We start from the raw sequence: 19,901 nt of genomic DNA, 5'->3' as shown, positions 1-19,901 counted from the left end.
GTGAACTGCTGCAGCAGCCAGAGCTGCTTTTCATGTGACGGCTGGTAGAGGATGAGTGAAAGTTAAACTTATTTGGATAATGAGTTAGACTTTTAAAGCAACAAGTAACAAGTTCCCGAAAATATTTACATGATGCATTTATTGTGTCCAAATCGCGACATTATTATTATTATTATTGATGTTATTGTTGTTGTTATTAATAATGTAAAATTTTATTATTTTATGGAAGAGAATAGCACAACATGTTTATAATTTTTGAAAGTATTTATGTACAAACATAATTTACATTATTTACACACATCTACAAGAATCAAAGACCACTAATTAATTATAATTTTATGAATAAATAATGTCTGTGACCGTCAGATATCAGACATCATTCATTTCCTTGCTGAGCTACAGCTGTCACATGACAAATGAACCAAATGAACTGGAAATGAACGAATCACTCCCAAGTCATAGAAAAGATTCGTTCATATTGAACGAATCGTTCACGACCCAAACATCTCTACGAAGACGCTTTTTGGCTGGATTGAGATTTCCGGCTAACTCCACAGCAACTGCGGGAACAGGCTCCACAGCTTTAGCAGTAACATATAGCTAGACCACATTTACACAATCAGCAACTGTCTACTCACAGTAAACGCAAAATCTTACATTGGGCGTTTTGTCACTTGCACGTAACGAGTCAACGAGACAATGGTGAGTACCGATTAGCTAATGTGAGTCACGTTAGCACTGTTAGCTAACGTTAGCGTTAGCATTAGCTGTTCATGGTAAACGACGTTTCCCTGCTTTGCTGAGGTCTTAAAATACCAACCAAGTAATCACTACTGCAGTTAGTGAAATCATTTGTTTTATTATACTTATCTACTATTCACCTATACGCGCTAACCATAGCTACTTATGCTATACTAGGTAGAAGACTGCAGACAAATTGTGATGGACAGTGTGTCACTGTTACCTAACTCAAAGTCTCCCAGTTCTCAGTTTTATTTACAGCAGTTTTACCTGTTCTGTTTCTACATAAGATAAAAGTCTTTATTAGCAGCTACATGTCAACTGCACAGCTACATGTATCATGAGAGCAGCAGCCGGTCGACTGCTTGGTGAGAAATAGCTAACATCGGTCATTTAGCTGATTTGATCAGGTCTTTGTAAACACAGCTGTTTTAACATCGGTGCTTGTTCGAATATCTGCAGCGTTTTTATCCTAATCTTTGAGTCGAGAGTGGGCGTGGTGGTGGTGGTGGTGGTGAAGCGGGTGCTGCTGTGTAAAAATAGACCGCTAACGTGATCTTGAAACCCGTCTCGTTAATCTTACAAGACAGAAGTCCGAACTCTGACTTGCTAACTACCATTTTGTCGTCCCCTTACAACACATTGCTGCAGCACGGGTGATGCCTCTTGCACATCAGCTGTGTTGTGGATGTAGCGGTGGTGTGACGTGCGCAACAAGCGAGGAAAGCTTGTAATCGCCATGAATCGCGATTACATAAGAACAACAGCACACAGGTCCTGGTTTTCTGCTCTGTTAGTCTGTCATATTATGTGGTGTTAGGGATGATGATTAACTTATATTTTGAAGCATTTTGTGTACTGACACCATGACAGCATCTCCCCCGTTACGTATTGCGCTATAACGCGGAGCCGCATTCTGCTCCTGCTGAATGATCCTCTTTGCCACCCCTCCTTCTGCACCTCCCTTCCCCCCGCATTGAACCAGACCATGCTTGGTGCAGTAGGCTGTCAGGACCCGCAGTGCACCCCCCAATATGGGAACTATATATTAAAAAAAAGTGCTCGATTGTGGCATTACACATGAATCTTTGACACTGCATCTCATCCTTCATTTCCCCTATTGTTGTTCCCTCTAGAGTAAAATAACACACTGCTAGATACAGTCATCTGTCAAGTAAAGAAACTTGCATCATACAACAGTATCCGATCATTTCAGTCACACACAGGCCATGATTGTGTATTAGCTGTTATTTAAAAACACAATCACTTGTAGTGCTTGTAATTTGAGTATGTGTGATATGATCCTGTTTACTGATGAGCTGAAAGACACCGCGTCGCTGAGGACTTCTCACAGCAGCCATTTAAATGGTCTGATGCTCAACTGTGCTGTGCTCTGATCCAGACACTGCTTGCTTTAGCACCACCACATTGGCTGACATTGGACAGAATGGATACTCTGCAGTCTGTCTTGCTGCTCTCTTCTTTCCCCCCCCCCCCCCCCCATCCCAAAACCAACACGGTGACTCATTGAAATTGACTAGAACACATGACGTTCCCATCACCTCGAGCTATAGAAATGTTTGCTTTAATCACTTGGTTTTGAAAAGGCTAGGTATAGTTAGAAACAAATGGACATAAAGCAAAAAACACTTTTATTCAGTGTTTTAGCTCTTGTAGCCCTTATTGTGTGCAGTATGCAGCAGGTACTTTATAATTCCTGATCGTGAAGAATCGTATCCTGACATTATGAAGGACTACACACAAACACAAAGCAGCAAGCACTGTCGAGCAACAGTTGGCACAGGGGTCTATGGTACTGAACCAAGCTTCACATTTGTTCAGTAAAAACGATGATAGTTGCAGTGATATTCAGTGTGCTACATTAGTGACCCTATTCGTGTCTCACTAATTATAGCAGGCGTGTGTATTTCGGGCTGTGGAGTATTTATACCGGTCCCTCATCACACTTCTCAGACGGAAGTGGGCATGTTGACTGACTTAGACAGGCCTGGTAGGACCTTATGCGGGTGACAGACTGACATCTCAGAGGAAGTTCCAAACTTAATGGGGCCCATGAATACAAACTTTTTTAAAAATGCCAGGCAATTAAAGAGTAGTAAGTACGGATGACATCACCACCCAGATCCTAGCTTTGTGGATTTGTTTTAAAAATAACTAATTAAAAAAATAAGGAGGTTTTTCGACCTTCCGTGAACAGAAGAACCTCTAATAAAGCAAGACAGTGTAGATAAAAAATGTTGAAGATAAAAAAAAGAATGCAAATGGTTTAGTATTATCACCTATAATAGAATATAAGGTGTAGCAATTAATGTTATTTATGAAGTACCAGCCAAAATAAAGTACAGTGAGGTTTTAGTTGTGTGTTTTAGTTTTTTTTTTAAAATTGCTTGGCATCTGAAATCATTCTTAGTCTTCGGCTAGAAAATAAACAATATCTGGATCTGACTGTGCGATAATATCAGTCTATTTTGAATTAGCTTGGTTTAGAGTGAGTTTGCACTCACACATCTCTTCAGGTTGTTTACACAATAAGGATGACTCGGTGCTCCTCTTTGGCCAGCTGGGAATTTGCAGCTCTTATTGTCTTGAAGATCTTTTAGTCACATCTCCTAAGAATTCACGTTTGACTATGACACACTCACACACTGGAGGTGTGAACTGTGACTGTAGAAGTTTGTGATTTCCTACTTCATATACAGCCTGTGAAATTGCAATAGTTTATTGTCATTGTTTTAAATGGTGAGATACCCTCACTATTTGGAACACACTACTAGACACACGTGTCTATTTGCAATCAAAATGTTGGTAGGGTATGTTACATGGCAGCATACTGTCTAGTCCGAACCGGGATATGAAGCTTTAGCTATATTTTAGTTGTTACCTGCAGTATCGTAGACGTGAGTAACCTGTGTAACTAGTTTCATGGTTATGGTGCATTCAAATGAAAGCTCAGGTATTTGTTTTTTTGTAATTGCAAAAATAGACTGAACAGTGGAACACATTTCTAAATCAAGTTGGATAATGTTTTTGGAAGTAGTTTGTAGTCAGTGTAAACTCATTCCAGCATGCACAGCCATAGATGCCACTTCTATATTGAGTTGTAATGTTTATCAATATGTTTTGTTTTCAGGCTGATCAGCTGACTGAGGAGCAGATTGCTGGTGAGTACTTATGCTAACAATTTAAAATTTATTACCGGCAACTCTTCATCTCACTAAGAAACTAATGTTTGTAAAGGTATCAAAGGTGTGTGAGTATATAAGCTGTTGGTTCCACTCTTGTCCTGATTATGTTTTTAAAATTAAAATCAGCAGGGAGTCAAGAGGCTTAGTGGAAAAAAGCTGACATGGAAAGCTCACAGTTAAATAAGTTTTTTTTTTTTTTTTTTCAATTGGCTGGATACTGTAGTGATAACATCACCACCTTTCTTGTACCTCACTGTAAGTCGCTTTGGATAAAAGTGTAAATGTAAATTCAGTATAAATTCTGAAAATCTCTGAACTGACATGGATACTCATGGCATACTAACAGTGTTGTTTCTGTAAATGCACAGAGTTCAAGGAGGCGTTCTCGCTGTTTGACAAGGATGGTGATGGCACAATTACTACTAAGGAGCTTGGGACTGTGATGCGCTCTCTGGGACAGAACCCCACTGAGGCTGAGCTGCAGGATATGATCAATGAGGTGGATGCTGACGGTGAGGAGATAAAAGCACAAACACTAATAGATATTATGTATATTGCACCTTAAAATCAGCCTGCATCATCCTCAGTGCCTGGAAATTATTTGCTTTAACCTTTACTGACACTGTATGCAATGCAGAAGCAATGTTTCCACTGGTATCGTGGCTGCCAACCAATAAATCATCTAATCAAATGCCTTGGTGAGTCACCTGGGAAATGCACTAATAGGCTATTATATTAAATTAGCATTTAGCAGACACTCTTACAAGGCTCTGATAATCACCATCATCTCTAATTGTCTAATTGCTCTTGCAATTTTACCCTGAAGATAACAAAAGAAAATTAGTGATTTACTTGCAATGCTAAGCTAAAGTCAAACCTAGTCCTTATTGAAGTGTTTCACCACAGTGACACAATGGTTGACCTACAAAAATGCAGAAGTACTTTTCCACTTATTTGTAGAAACTTCTAAAGCTGCATTTAGTAATTTTATCAGTAGCTTAAACTTTAAACTTTAACTGTCTCCGTAGCCAGCTTTGGTACCCAGCCAAACAATATGTGTGAAAGATGCTTCACTACAGTGAAACATCTTCAGTCCTGTAATATCAGTTTTAGTTTTCCCATTGATTGTTTTCATACATAATAAAACATGAATATGCTCAACTTAAAAATATACATATGTATATATCAAAATCTATATTAATGATAAAGATCCAACACAGTCTAACGAACACATTGGATGTGTTTCCCAAAAGATAAATAGATGACTCTAACTGATGCAGTGAGTAGCATCTTATTTCTTAAACTATCAAGTCAGAAGACACATCCTGTGGTTGTGGAAAATATGTGGATCTGTTTCAGAAGGGTCAAATTATTGGCATGAATCAAGCAAAGAAAACATCTAAGGAGATTGTTGAAACTACTTAAACTGGGTTAAGAACTGTCCAATGGAAGAAAGTCATGTGGCCTGATGAGTCCAGATTTACCCTGTTCCAGAGTAATGGGAGCCTCAGGGTAAGAAGAGAGGCAGGTGAAGTGATGCACCCATCATGCCTACTGTCTACTGTACAAGCCAGTGGGGGCAGTGCTATGATCTGGGTTGCTGCAGTTGGTCAGGTCTAGGTTCAGCAACGTTATGTGACCAAAAAATGAGGTCAGCTGACTACCTGAATATACTGAATGACCAGGTTATTCCATCAATGGATTTTTTTCTTCCCTGATGGCATGGGCATATTCCAAGATGACACTGCCAGGATTCATCGGGCAAAGAGTCTTTCAGGGAGCATTACAAATAATTTTCACATATGTATTGGCCACCACAGAGTCCAGACTTTAACCCAATCTCTGAGATTTGTTAGAGAAGACTTTGTTCAGTGGTTCGACTCTTCAATCATCAATACAAGATCTTGGCGAAAAATTAATGCAACTCTGGATGGGAATAAATGTTGTGATATTGCAGAAGCTTATTGAAACTATGCCATGGTGAATGCATGTAATCAAAGCAAAAGGTTGTCCAACGAAATATTAGTGTGTGACTTTTTGTTTTTTGGACGCATGGTGTATGTACAGATTTTCCAGGGTGAAAGCTACACCATAAACTTTATTAGTATCTAATCTGTGATTGACAATGTGCTTATTCTGTTCTTCAAACAAATGTAAATTTATTTATTATATTACATTTGTGGTAATCAATGAAATGTAGGTATTAGTCAATCGATTTTCTTGTGTGAAATTACTTTACCAATGTAACACAGTGACTATTTATGTTAATATGACTGTGTAGGTAATGGGACAATTGATTTTCCTGAGTTTCTGACCATGATGGCCAGGAAGATGAAAGATACGGACAGTGAGGAGGAAATCAGAGAAGCCTTCAGAGTCTTTGACAAGGTATGACTGGGTAGACTGACAATTTAGTACAACTCAAAAAATCGGTATCTAATTTCTTGCCATGCAGTTTGTATCTTCTGTATCTTTGTAATACAAGCTACCGTTTTTGACAAGTCATTAGCACAAAAGGAACTGTAAAACATTTCAATAAAATTCTCACAAGGAGACAAATTCTCTTAAAATCACAAATGCAAAATGAATCCCTGAAACCCTGCCAAGATGATTGTTGGTCTCTTCTGGACCTGATGTTTGAGAGAAGATTGTTGTGAGACACCTTCTTCATGGTGGACTAGATTGAAGTTTTCCTGTGAACATTTGGAACATGTGGATTGGTTTTGGAACTCTGTTCTTTGGTACAATGACCAAACATGAGCAGTTTCGGTACATAGATGCTGTTTTTGTTTGGTGAAGGAAGGGAGAGGCTTTCAATTGTTTTCACAGTTAAACACGATGGTGGAAGCAGAACGCAGTTCCCTACTTCAGGGAACTTTATTCTGGAATCATGAACACGTTGCCAGTCTAGCTTTAGGTTGCTGCTTGGTGACCTGAAGTATGCATTATGGCCTTTTCATTTTGTTTTTTCTTGTTGTAAATTAGCTCATGAGTAAAATATCTCAATCAAGCTTAGTGAAGATTTTATCTTTGTTTAAACTGTTTTGTTATGGTCATTCAATGGAAATGTTAAGGATTTTCTTTGATTTTAGAAAGGGGGGTAATGATTTTTTTTTGTTTACTGTATTTTCCGTGCTAAAGGGCGCACTTAAAAGCCTTCAATCTTCTCAAAAACCGACAGTGCACCTTATAATCCAGAGCTCCTTATATATGAATTTATTTGAGTAACTTAGTACGACTTTAGTAAACTACAAAGCTGCACCGCTTGCAACATTAGTTATTGTGAATACGCTATCGTTTGATTTAGCGGGCTCAGATTGTGTGTGGTTTTTCTTTTATTATTTCACGCATTATAACTGAACAAGTTTGGGATCTATGGTGAATGCGTTGAATAAAGTTTGACTAACTGACTTATCTGACTGTTTTGTTTCGCTTAATGCGCCTTTTAGTCCGGTGCACTTTATATGTGTAAAAGTTTCAAAATAGACCATTCAATGAGAGTGTGCCCTATACTCTACCTTATATTCCTAGCTTGGAAAATCGGGTTCACCTGCATTTCAAAACAGCAAAACATGTTCATCCCTGGTCACGTAAAATATGGCTGTGTTTAGAGAGGGGTTGTTCAGATTTGTGTGCGATATTGAGCTGTCACATAAGGTCGATGCTTTTTTACAATGCTGTGGTCTAATAATAATCTCTTAGCTGGTTTCTATGCTAGCTGCATGATAGTCTTCAGCAGTCATCTCTAAGTGCAGATGAGGCTAAGGAAGTAGAGTTCAGCCAACTCATAAACACAACTGACCTCACAGGTGGAGAGTACACTTTAGTTTCTGGCACCAGGAAACCACCACAAATAGAAATAATCAAGAATTAATTATCTAGCTGTCTTTAGGCATCATGGTAGAAGTACTAAGACTAACCTCACTTCGCTGTCCCTGCTTACAGCTACTGTGGTAAATAAACACAATAACAATAGCTCTTCTGTTGCCATCGGCAGGATGGTAACGGCTACATCAGTGCTGCAGAGCTACGGCATGTCATGACCAACTTAGGGGAGAAGCTCACTGATGAGGAGGTGGATGAGATGATCCGTGAGGCTGACATTGATGGCGATGGTCAGGTCAACTATGAGGGTAAGGTGTTTTTCTTTATCAGGCAGCAGACTGTGAATTAGTTAGCAGATGTGAAAATGGACAATGACAAACCATAATTACTGCATGTGCATCGTTAATGTTCACCTGGTGAAAGCACTGACAAATGTTTGTCACTTTTGTGTTTTACATTTAAGGACTGTTTTCTTTTTGCAGAGTTTGTCCAAATGATGACTGCCAAGTGAGAAAAACGCTGAAACGTCTCTCAACGTTGCTTGTCCTCTTAAGATCACTGTCTTTAAGAACCAAAAAAAGGAACAACTGTTAAATGAGACCCCTCCCCCCCGCCCCTACACACACACCAAAAAAACGAATAATCTGTAGAATTTTGCAATTTGTGCTTCAATGCATCCAGCTACTTCTAAGGTATCTGTTTAGCAAACACCAACAGAATAATCCCTAGAGAAGTTAATGGACCAAGCTTTAAGAGGGCTGAAGCCCACATATTTCAGACCAAGATCTTGCTGAGTCACGCAGCTCCTGATTAATTTAGAGGAAAGAGCAACACTGAAAAGGCAGATGGATAGAAACCCCTGCCACAGTTTGTTTAGAGAAGCCGACTATTTAATTCTTTCCAAACCTTCCAAGAAAATAGAATCTCTTGCGCCAGTGGTGATTCTCTAAATACTGAATTGAATACTCTTCTTGCATGCACCCTTTCTGTGGCGGTCTCTTGTCACAACAAGGAGGCTTTGATCCCGTCAGAAGTAGTGTTCAGACTGTGTACACACTGGAGGTATATACATAAATATATAGCTATATATCTGTAAAATTTGTGTCACTATTGATTATCGCAAGAGCAAATAGATGCGATGTAGGGTGTTCATTGGTGCTCGGTTCAAGTTCAGCATTCTTATATCTTTGGAGTTTGAACAAGAATGAGAGTGAAAAGTAAAGAAGATATATTTTTTTCCCCGCTTGTGGGATGTTATATTGTCTTGTTTTGAGTCGTGGGCTTTACATTGCCTGCAGCATTTGTTGGAGACAGTAGCGTGTTGTATTGCTTCAGGATGGTTAATGTGAAAACACACTTGAGCGCTGCAGTTTATACATTTGTTCCAACTGATAATCCAGATGATACAATATTGATGTAATGCTTTATAAATGTGTTCTCAAATATTAATGTATTGATGACAAACTTTGGTCACAAAATATATCTCTATATATTAGTGTATCGTAAAGTTTGCATTGCCTATTGTTGTAGTAAATGACCTGTGACATGTTTTCTCTTTGGTTTTGAAATGTGCCATAATATTCTAAAAACAACCTCAACCTTCTTCTTGCAAGACTTGTAGTTCATTAGAATATGATAAATCTACTTAATGTAATGATATAAAAAATACATGCAGTTGAACATATTTGCACTTTGGTAAAAACAATGTGGATATTTAAAAGAAACCAAATGTCACTGTCGCTGCTGCTATAACAACTCTCATACGTTTCACTCATTTCTCGTCCTTGTTAGTGTCCGATCTTCAATTTGTAGTCCGGTGATTCAAACTTCAACCTGTTTGCTGTTTTACTGAACAGAATACATATACTGTATATTCACAAATAATACTTCATGGTGGGGGTGACGTGTTTAATTGGGCTATTCAAATGGCACTTTCAGATTGGGGGAGAAACGAGGTTGTAGCAAAGAATTCAGCTTTAGATGCTAGGTTGGTACAGTCTGCTGCATTTAAGATGCAAGTTAGTTGAGGCATCTTAGGATTTCTCAAAGCGTGAAATACTGAGGCATTTTAATTGGTTACCTTTGATTCAGATATTTGGAACGGTAAATGGTAAAAGGACTGTTAACTCCTGAAGGTGTTTAAAAAATGTAAAGATGTGATATATTTTCCATAAATCAATAAATTGACTGAGCTTTACTTCACCTGCATTTCCTTGTCATGTTTAACGTCTCTATTTTACGTCTCTTGTTTCCAGCCAGTAACCAAAGAAGAAATGTGGCTACTCAGGCAACCACAAATACCACTCTAGTAGTGAGCTCTATCCTTTCCCCGCCAGAGTCCCTGTGCCAGAAAAGGGCACTAATCTCATCCAGCCTCAGATTGGGTCAGGACAGGTCACCCTTACCCTTCACTGGAGAAACTATGCCTGGCACAGGCTATATTTAGTGGCTCGTGAGATTGCTACAGGAGCCTAGGGTAATCCAACAGGTCAGCAAAGGTCATGAACTGTCACCCTTAACTTCTGAATGCAAACCATGTGCACCTTCTCTTCCACTAACGGGCCCGATAAGGAGCAAGTAGATATGATTGGATGTGCGTCCACACCCTAATCATGTGGATAAGTAGATAAGGTAAATGAATTAGGAAACGGCACACTCAGCAGCACAATAAGAGCGGCAGTGTCATAGGCAATGGTTATTATCCCTCTGTGGTTGTGTAACGGCAGACAGGAGGGCAAATCAAGTAGTAGCTTGCACAGTGTTGTGCAAGAAAAACATTTTCAAGGCAATAAGAATGATAGTTTTTGACACTGAGTAGAACACATATGGAGTATCAAGGATTAATGTTTGGTTGTTAAAGTGGAGCATCAAGTGTAATTTTACAGAAACACAACGATCTCTAGGAATAACTCCACAGTAACCCACTAATGTGCAATTATTTGAACTTTGTGCTATTTTATACTTATGCTCTGCTACAAGTCAAATATATTACCTTTAATTCCATTTTCACTATACATACAAAATAAATAACTGCAGTATTACAGATGTATGAGTTGTTATAGTTCTGCCTGAACCAATTAATATATCTCTGAATGTTACTGCATTAATTACATCTGTAATAATGAAGCAGTAATGTAAATATAAACAGCATTCTACTACTTCAGTAGTAGTAGGATAAAATTGAATCCAGAAGCACATTAAAATTGTAAAGCGTTTGAGAGATTAGGTTTAAACATGCATCATGGTCCATAAAACATGTTCTAGCAGCAAAGCACTTTACCGTAACTTTAACTCTAGGTGGCATCATTTCATCAAATTTGAACTCAGCTTGCAAGGCCCAAGGCATCACATCCAGCATGGTGTGACTGAGGCAGGAGAGGAGATGAGACAATAACTGAAAACAGCTGAAAGAACAAACAAATGGTTTAATAAAGTTTTCAATTAAAAATGATTAAATGACACTTTCTATGAGCCAGTGTGTTTTCTAAAAAATGAAGCAATAAGATTCCAAAAAATGTGTTTTCGCGTGGGAGAATCCAAATTTGCAGCCATGCATCTGTTCCATGGTAAGTTATGCAAGTGTTTGCTTGGTTGCGCCACACCCCACTACCCATAATTGTATTCGCTTAGCACTGTAACCTAATCACCCTTTGCTTCAGGAACAGTGTATTCATTTTCATTATACCTGGGAGGTACAGAGTGTTATGTACGCTGAACTGTCCAATGCAGACTCTAGAATAACGCCATTATTTTCTGACTAATATATAGTAGAGTTAATTTAACGTGTACATACACTTCCTGCCTCTTACAAGAACATATACCATATACAGCAGAATCCACTTACTTGTCGTGTTACGTCCACTGAAATCGTTCACGATCACATGCTCTCTGGCACCCTTACTCACTTTGCATATGACCAAAGCAGCACTGTCAACACATTTGCCTTCTCCTGCACCTGTATTTTTCTTCCTTCTTAATCACTTGGCATCACACAGTCATCGTTGCTACGCTTTTCTGGCTGTGAATATTGGAACATGTGAAAAGGCTGATTTGTGCTTGTTTTTCATGACAAAGAGAATTAGGCTGAAGTTGCTGGAGATGTTTATCAAGTCAGCTGAATTAATCACTAACTCCTGTTTTAACAACCCGATACAAAATACTTTTTAAGGTGTTAGATGTACAGTACTTTGTTTCAGCATTTGATTGCTGGCTCTCCTCTTATCATCTCCAGCAGGATATCTGCCCAACATGTCTTATATTCCTTCAACATATTAGTGTTATATTTGCTACAATAGTGGTTCCCACCCTTTCGGGGTTTGTGACTGCATAAATCTAAGCTGCTGCACAGTATGTCTACTGGTGGTGGTATGTTCAGCCATAAGAATATTTATTTGGATGTTTTCAGAGTCCCAAAGATGACAAAAGGCTTGAAAAACACAGAAGAAATATGTCTGTATGATGGAAGTAGATGGATGTCGTGCATGCACAGTAGGTCCCTGGCCTGAATCAAACCACAGACACAACCAGACAAAGGTTTTCTTAGTGTTTTGTGGGAGTTTCTCACAAAGGACACAAAAAATAGCATTCATTTACCACTCCATCAAAACCAGATGTTATAATGTAATGCATTATCCAGAGGCCAATATTTAACTAAAAGCAGGAAACACAATGAGGTATGGTAATATATCTTCTTTTAATGACATGATGAAGAAGGCCAAGGACAAATAGTAATTGATTATAGGATAATCCTCCAAATGGCTGCTGGAATGGGGAGTGGGATGATTGACAATGGTGGGGCACACTGCCATGATTGTGCTGCAAACAGGAGTGTGAGCAGGAACTGTGACATCTCTTCAAAACAGTTGATAGGAAACATTCATTCTAGCTTTTTATTCATGAAAAGATAGTTTTAGCAGAAACTAACAACAACAACGAGGTCTTCTGGACTTCCTCAACATCAGTCGTTCAGAAAATGAGCGGACAGACAGGAGGATAACAACAAAATGAAAAGAGCAGACACAGTCACCAATGCTGGCAGCAGTCCATAACAACAGTTAAGCATGATAAGGAAGAGAAAGGAAGGAAAGGGGGAAATGAAAAGAAGATATGAAAGACAAGATAAAAATAAAACTGGGACTTAATGTAAGCTCTGTTTTTCAGTACTACTATGATACCTTCATTATAAAACTCATTAATACCGACTGCGTTTTTGTTCTGTATGTTGTTGATGCTATTGACTTGATCATGAAAAACACATTTAGAATTTCACCTGATTAAATTATGAAAATTAATTAGCGATGTTGAAAAAATCCACTCATTCTGAGGTAATGCTTTAATCCTAAACCTGTATTACACGTCAATACGCGCTACTTACTTGAGTAGTCTTAGATGGGAAATTCCCACAAGAAGACTTCTATTTACAGACCACAGTGGTGATCTTCTCTCTGACCTTTTTTAACTGCATTTGTGTCCAGTATAAACCACCGTGAAATGATGATAGAAAATCCTAATGGATACTAGAAACTGCTTAATTGCGTGTTGGACGTCGTTTTGATGTTCATCATCACAAGGCTAACTATTGTGAGACATATGAGACTGGCACAATCACACAGGCTATTTCCATCCACCCATCATGATTTCCCTTTAACTCATTCTGGTTAAAGGGAAACCCAGCTGAAAGCTGAAAGCAGAGAACGGCCCAGTGCTACTCTCTGTTAATATCTGACTCTTCAACAACTATTTGTTACTGGCATAATAAAGTGAAAGACAAAAGGAGACAAAAGCGAAGTGAAAACCTCTTTCTTTCAACACTACTCAGAACAGGAACAACAGTAGAAGTACCGTTCTTCTTCCTGTCTTAAAGAGCACGAGTGGGCATCAGGAGTGGTGTCTCTTTCACTCGATGACACATAGTGGTTCTCATCTGTGTGCTTAATGAGAGTTAGCAGAAGGTCCCATATGACTCTTGAATTGTGTTGAAGAAGTGATCTTCAGAGCAGAGGGGGTGTGGATCCTTCTGGGTATCAGCTCACAGTGCGTATAGCAGCATATTTGTAATGGCCTCAAACAAACTAGATTGTACCTCCTGTGGTCTGACCAGCTTTTAAGGCCTGAGGGTAATCTGACTGTGCACACTGAAAGCCAACCCGATCATAGCATTCATCTCTTTCCAAGAATCTTTGATGTGATGAGGATGAATTTCACAAATGGGATTGTGCAAGGAAACGGCACGCATGGTGTGCAGCATTTGTTGGCGCATCTGAAAAGTGAGGGAAGTAGCCGTAGATGAAGTCTGACGAAAAGAAAAGTTCAAGCTACACATGCTTTCCACACATCTGCGCATCTGGCCAATCGCTGTACAAAGAGGCTGTATTGTGTCACATTTGGGTTTTGGAGTGTTTCAGAAAAAGGAAGCTGCACTGATGTAGAAGAGCGGGTTAGTTCAACAAGTGCTTAGCTTGATGTATGCGTAGGCCTTGACAATGTAGATGTAAGGCACACAACTGAAAAATGCTCATGTGTATTTTAGTGGGTTTCTATTTTGTGTGTTTGTTCGTGTTTGAAGATCCCCATAATGTACCGTGCCTATGTGTCTAAAGAGGGACAACATTTGACGTTTGCACATCCTGACATTGAACGAGTCGGACATTGTTTTCACTTAGTATGTGGAACGCGTAGCCTGACACTATATATCTACTATATTCATGCTAGTCAAGACCTGTTTAGACAGAGACTATAGCCGGGGTAAAAACAGCCCCTATTAACAGAGAAAACATCTCCCAATTCTATTATGTTAGAATTACATCCAACAAGGTAAGCCAACAGAGGCTTAGCTCATTACATCTGTATTACAGGTGCCTGTGTATTGTCTGCAGGACTGGGAAAGCCCTGTTTGTGTCTGTGTAAATTTTCCACTGTACCAGAACTGCAGCTGTGGGTGTGCTGCTTAAAGTGTGTCAGGTAATTGTCAGTGGGATGTATTTATGTATTCATATTTTAAGAAATGTATCAGAAAAAGGGGAGCAATAGGAAACACATTTTATTTAGTTGTATTTTACTTTTTTATTTTACAGATTTATTTCACTGTAAGTGCATCTTGACTGTTAACATACAGTCTCTCTCCAAAAGCATGAATTGCAAGGTCAGTTTCTTTGTTACATTTTGGTTTAACATCAAAAGATGAATGTGAGACAAAAGTAAAAAAGTGAAGCAAAATCTAGCTTTTCCACATTTAAAAACACAAGCAAATAAAGAAAACAATTCACCAATTGAGCAAGAACATTTAGAAAAAAAAAGCTGCATGAAGAGAAAACACAACCACATTTAGATCCAGGTTAAGGTTGAGTGATGATTGTGGACAGTCCAGTCTAAAGAGGGCAGCTGATGTAGAGTTTGCCCTGCAGTTGCTTCCTGACTCCCAACCAGCCCCAACTGTTCGGTTCCTGAAGCTGTAATTGTAAAATAAAATTACAAATATGACCCTGGTCTTACCATCAGGGTTGGTAGAAGTTGATCTTGGTCTCATCAGTCTAAAACACTTTGTTCAAGAACTTTTGTGGCTCAGCTCTGTCCTTTTTTGAAAACTCCAAAGTGTCACAGTTTTAAGGGAGGGGGACGAGGCAGGAATGAACTTAAACAGGATTTATTAAACACACTACAAAAACCAGGGAAACTAAGGCGGGTGTCACCGACACTACAAAAATAGGCAACAACACGAGGACAAAGTAACAACTTAGGGATCAAAGGATGAAACAAAAACTACTGCACAAGGGCAGGAAAACACTCACGGGGAAAAAACAGGTAACACAGTCCAGAGTTCAGAGGGGGAACAAAGTCCAGGGAATCCAGAGGGGAAAGCACAAAATCCAGAGTCCAGGGGGGAAAGCAAGACAGGGCTGAGGAGGAGTGAGCAGGAGCAAGGTTGGGCAACAGTCAAGGAAAGCAACAGGCAAGGAACCACAGGCTGGAGACAGGCAAGGAAACAAGAAGGGGGAACGACGACGATCTGACAGGGGAGGAAGGTCTGAGGAGAGCTTATGTAGAGAGAGGGGAACACAGGTGAGTCCAATATGCCGCTGATTGGCAAGAGCAGAGGGAGAGAACTGGCTGGTGGGCCGAGTCCAGAGGGAGAGTGAGGTGGAGCAGTGAGGGAAATCCTCAGCTTGGCCTGATGCCAGGCCGAAATCATGACAGAACCCCCCCGGCAAGGGCCGGATCCCAGACGGCCCAACGAGAAACCAGGAAGGACGAGCAGACCAAGACGGGCGGGAGGAGGGGACCCGGAGGAGGGCCCGAAAGCACCAGGCCGGGCGGGCGGAGGGAGGCCAGGAGGAGGGCCCGCAAACACCAGACCGGGCGGGCGGAGGGAGGCCAGGAGGAGGGACCGGGCGCAGCAGACCAGGAGAGACTCAGGCGGACGCCCGGGAGGCGGCAACCAAGACCAGAGAGATGACGAACCAGAAGGCACAGCCTCGGGCGGACGGCCGGGAGGCGGCAACCAGGACCAGAGAGACGAACCAGAAGGCACAGCCTCGGGCGGACGGCCGGGAGGCGGCAGGAAAGGCGGCGAACAGGACCAGAGCGCCTCGGGCGGACGGCCGGGAGGCGGCAGGAGAGCCGGCGAACAGACCCGGAGCGCCTCGGGCGGACGGCCGGGAGGCGGCAGGAGAGCCGGCGAACAGACCCGGAGCGCCTCGGGCGGACGGCCGGGAGGCGGCAGGAGAGCCGGCGAACAGACCCGGAGCGCCTCGGGCGGACGGCCCGGAGGCGGCAGGAGAGCCGCTGACCGAAGGGCGGCGGGCGGACGTCCCGGAGGCGGCCAGCAGACCAGGAGAGCCTCCGGCGGACGGCCAGGAGGCGGCAAACAGACCAGGAGAGCCTCCGGACTGCGAAGCGGAAGCCGGCTGCCTGGAGCTGAGACCTGGAGGACCGGCTGCGGAGCTGAGACCAGGAGGGCCGGCTGCGGAGCTGAGACCCGGAGGACCGGCTGCGGAGCTGAGACCCGGAGGACCGGCTGCGGAGCTGAGACCCGGAGGGCCGGCTGAGGAGCGCCGGGCTGATGCTCCGGCGGCGGCGTCTGGAGTGCCGGCTGAGGAGCGCCGGGCGGATGCTCCGGCGGCGGCGTCTGGAGTGCCGGCTGAGGAGCGCCGGGCGGATGCTCCGGCGGCGGCGTCTGGAGTGCCGGCTGAGGAGCGCCGGGCGGAAGCTCCGGCGGCGGCGTCTGGAGTGCCGGCTGAGGAGCGCCGGGCGGATGCTCCGGCGGCAGGAACGGGACAGGCTGGAGAGGCGGCGATGACGGCGACCTCGGCGTCGACCCGCTCAGAGACAGGAGAGACAAGAGAGATGGCGACGACGACCTCTGCGTCGACCCGCCTGGAGACAGGAGAGACGGCGACGACGACCTCTGCGTCGACCCGCCTGGAGAAAGGGCAGGAGTTGTTGTGGTGACCAGAGCAGCGGTGATTGCAGCAACCAGGGTAGCGGCGATCGTGGTGACAGCAACAGGATCAAGAACAGGATCGAGGACAGGAGCGAGGACAGGAGCTGTAGCAGGAGCCGAAGCTGAGGCAGTTGCGATGGCAGGAGCGGCTGTGGTGACAGGAACTGTGACGACTGGAACTGTGGCAGGAGCGGCTGTGGTGACAGGAACTGCGACGACTGGAACTGTGACTGGAGCAGCTGCGACGACTGGAACTGTGACTGGAGCAGCTGCGACGACTGGAACTGTGACTGGAGCAGCTGCGACGACTGGAACTGTGATTGGAGCAGCTGCGACGACTGGAACTGTGACTGGAGCAGCTGCGACGACTGGAACTGTGACTGGAGCAGCTGCGACGACTGGAACTGTGACTGGAGCAGCTGCGACGACTGGAACTGTGACTGGAGCAGCTGCGGCGACTGGAACTGTGACTGGAGCAGCTGCGACGACTGGAACTGTGACTGGAGCAGCTGCGACGACTGGAACTGTGACTGGAGCAGCTGCGACGACTGGAACTGTGACTGGAGCAGCTGCGACGACTGGAACTGTGACTGGAGCAGCTGCGACGACTGGAACTGAAGCTGGAGCAGCTGCGACGACTGGAACTGAAGCTGGAGCAGCTGCGGCAACTGGAACTGAAGCTGGAGCAGCTGCGGCGACTGGAACTGAAGCTGGAGCAGCTGCGGCGACTGGAACTGTGACTGGAGCAGCTGCGGCGGCTGGAACTGAAGCTGGAGCAGGAACTGGGGCCGTGACTGAGACTGGAGCGGCCGTTGCATTCCGACGCCTCTGGCGGAACCGCCGCAGGTATCTGGATTGCAGGTAACTGATTGGTTTGGGGGCCATAACCAGACGTGTACCCCAGAAAGGTGAGTCCCGATAATCCTCTGGGTGTGCATAGTCCTCCTGCAGTGCTTCAGGGAAAAGCCCGTAATGATCAAGACGGGGAGGGAGGTTTGTGTGGCCGTAAAAAGGATCATAAGGATCCATGGCCGCGGTCTGGTCAGATCGTTCTGTCACAGTTTTAAGGGAGGGGGACGAGGCAGGAATGAACTTAAACAGGATTTATTAAACACACTACAAAAACCAGGGAAACTAAGGCGGGTGTCACCGACACTACAAAAATAGGCAACAACACGAGGACAAAGTAACAACTTAGGGATCAAAGGATGAAACAAAAACTACTGCACAAGGGCAGGAAAACACTCACGGGGAAAAAACAGGTAACACAGTCCAGAGTTCAGAGGGGGAACAAAGTCCAGGGAATCCAGAGGGGAAAGCACAAAATCCAGAGTCCAGGGGGGAAAGCAAGACAGGGCTGAGGAGGAGTGAGCAGGAGCAAGGTTGGGCAACAGTCAAGGAAAGCAACAGGCAAGGAACCACAGGCTGGAGACAGGCAAGGAAACAAGAAGGGGGAACGACGACGATCTGACAGGGGAGGAAAGTCTGAGGAGAGCTTATGTAGAGAGAGGGGAACACAGGTGAGTCCAATATGCCGCTGATTGGCAAGAGCAGAGGGAGAGAACTGGCTGGTGGGCGGAGTCCAGAGGGAGAGTGAGGTGGAGCAGTGAGGGAAATCCTCAGCTTGGCCTGATGCCAGGCCGAAATCATGACACAAAGCAGCTTTCCAATTCTAACCACTGAGTTTGAGGTTTGTTGTGGTACGGCCTCTGTATCTCTTCTCTATCTGCTCGCTAAGTCTTCTTTGAAGCGCGGTTTGTGATACCTTTGCCCCTGATTTGATGAGGTTGTTGTTATTGATTTTTTTTTTCACAGCTCCCACAGTGCCTCTGCACATCAACTGCTGTTGATTTCCTTGGCTGACGCATTCTGTGTATGCTGCTTACCGCACCAGTGGTTTCCATCTTCTTCAGGGAAGGAAATTGTTGCTGTGGCCAATAGTTGTGCAATCCATCTGTTTTTCCCTCTGATCTCAGATTAAAAACGGTTTGCTTTTCTTCCATATACAGTTCTCTGGTTTTAATGTTCATTTCTCTTTTTTAACAACAGGTAAAAAAACGAGGCTTAAACTAAACCTAGAGTAGACGTGTAGTGTTTCTTATTGTTGGAAAAATCTTACAGGACCCACCATGGGAAAAAAAGCACCTATCAGTCACATGTTCTTTTTACTCACTTAAAGGGTTTGGGTCAACAGATACCAAAGGTGCTAAATGTTATGTTGTATAATGTATCTAGGTGTAAATACTATCAGATGACTAATTTGTGCTTTTAATGTCTTATTATTACACTGTTTTATTAGATCATAGTGAACAGATCAGCTACTGTGTTGTGCAGGTTTTCATTTCTGCTGCAAAGTTGATCATGTTTGACAACGTTTTTGTTCAGTTTGTCTTCATTATTATAGAAATGGCAAGAGTAAGAGATGAAACAAACAAACAATCTGTTTGTATCTGTGGTCTCCCCATTCACATCTGCAGCTTTGCCATCACCATCTCCAGTTCACGTCTTCCTGTCAGCTCTGGCTCATTGAACATTGAACAGTGTTTACCATTATGGGCGTAAAAACAAACAGAAAGGAGGAACAAAAAAGAGCCTTCCAGGACTTAAAGACACGCACAGCTGCAAAATGTGCTGGATAATTTAAGAAGTTATCAGTCAATGAAAACATGGTGGATTAATACCAGAGGAGA

At 42.9% G+C, this 19,901-nt stretch overlaps 1 protein-coding gene across 1 annotated transcript; it reads left to right on the top strand.

Annotated features, from left to right (window-relative positions):
- Positions 1-504: 504 nt before the first annotated feature.
- Positions 505-9,974, top strand: calm3a (calmodulin 3a (phosphorylase kinase, delta)). Its single transcript, XM_026366297.1, has 6 exons — positions 505-702; positions 3,893-3,923; positions 4,316-4,459; positions 6,229-6,335; positions 7,945-8,080; positions 8,255-9,974. Exons 1-6 carry the CDS (start codon positions 700-702, stop codon positions 8,281-8,283), a joined length of 450 nt encoding a protein of 149 aa, XP_026222082.1. The 5' UTR covers positions 505-699; the 3' UTR covers positions 8,284-9,974.
- The last annotated feature ends 9,927 nt before the right edge of the window (positions 9,975-19,901 follow it).

This window comes from Anabas testudineus, chromosome 13 (assembly GCF_900324465.2).
Source record: "Anabas testudineus chromosome 13, fAnaTes1.2, whole genome shotgun sequence".
Classification (NCBI taxonomy): Eukaryota; Metazoa; Chordata; class Actinopteri; order Anabantiformes; family Anabantidae; genus Anabas; species Anabas testudineus.
This window is presented reverse-complemented; position numbering and strand designations above follow the sequence as displayed.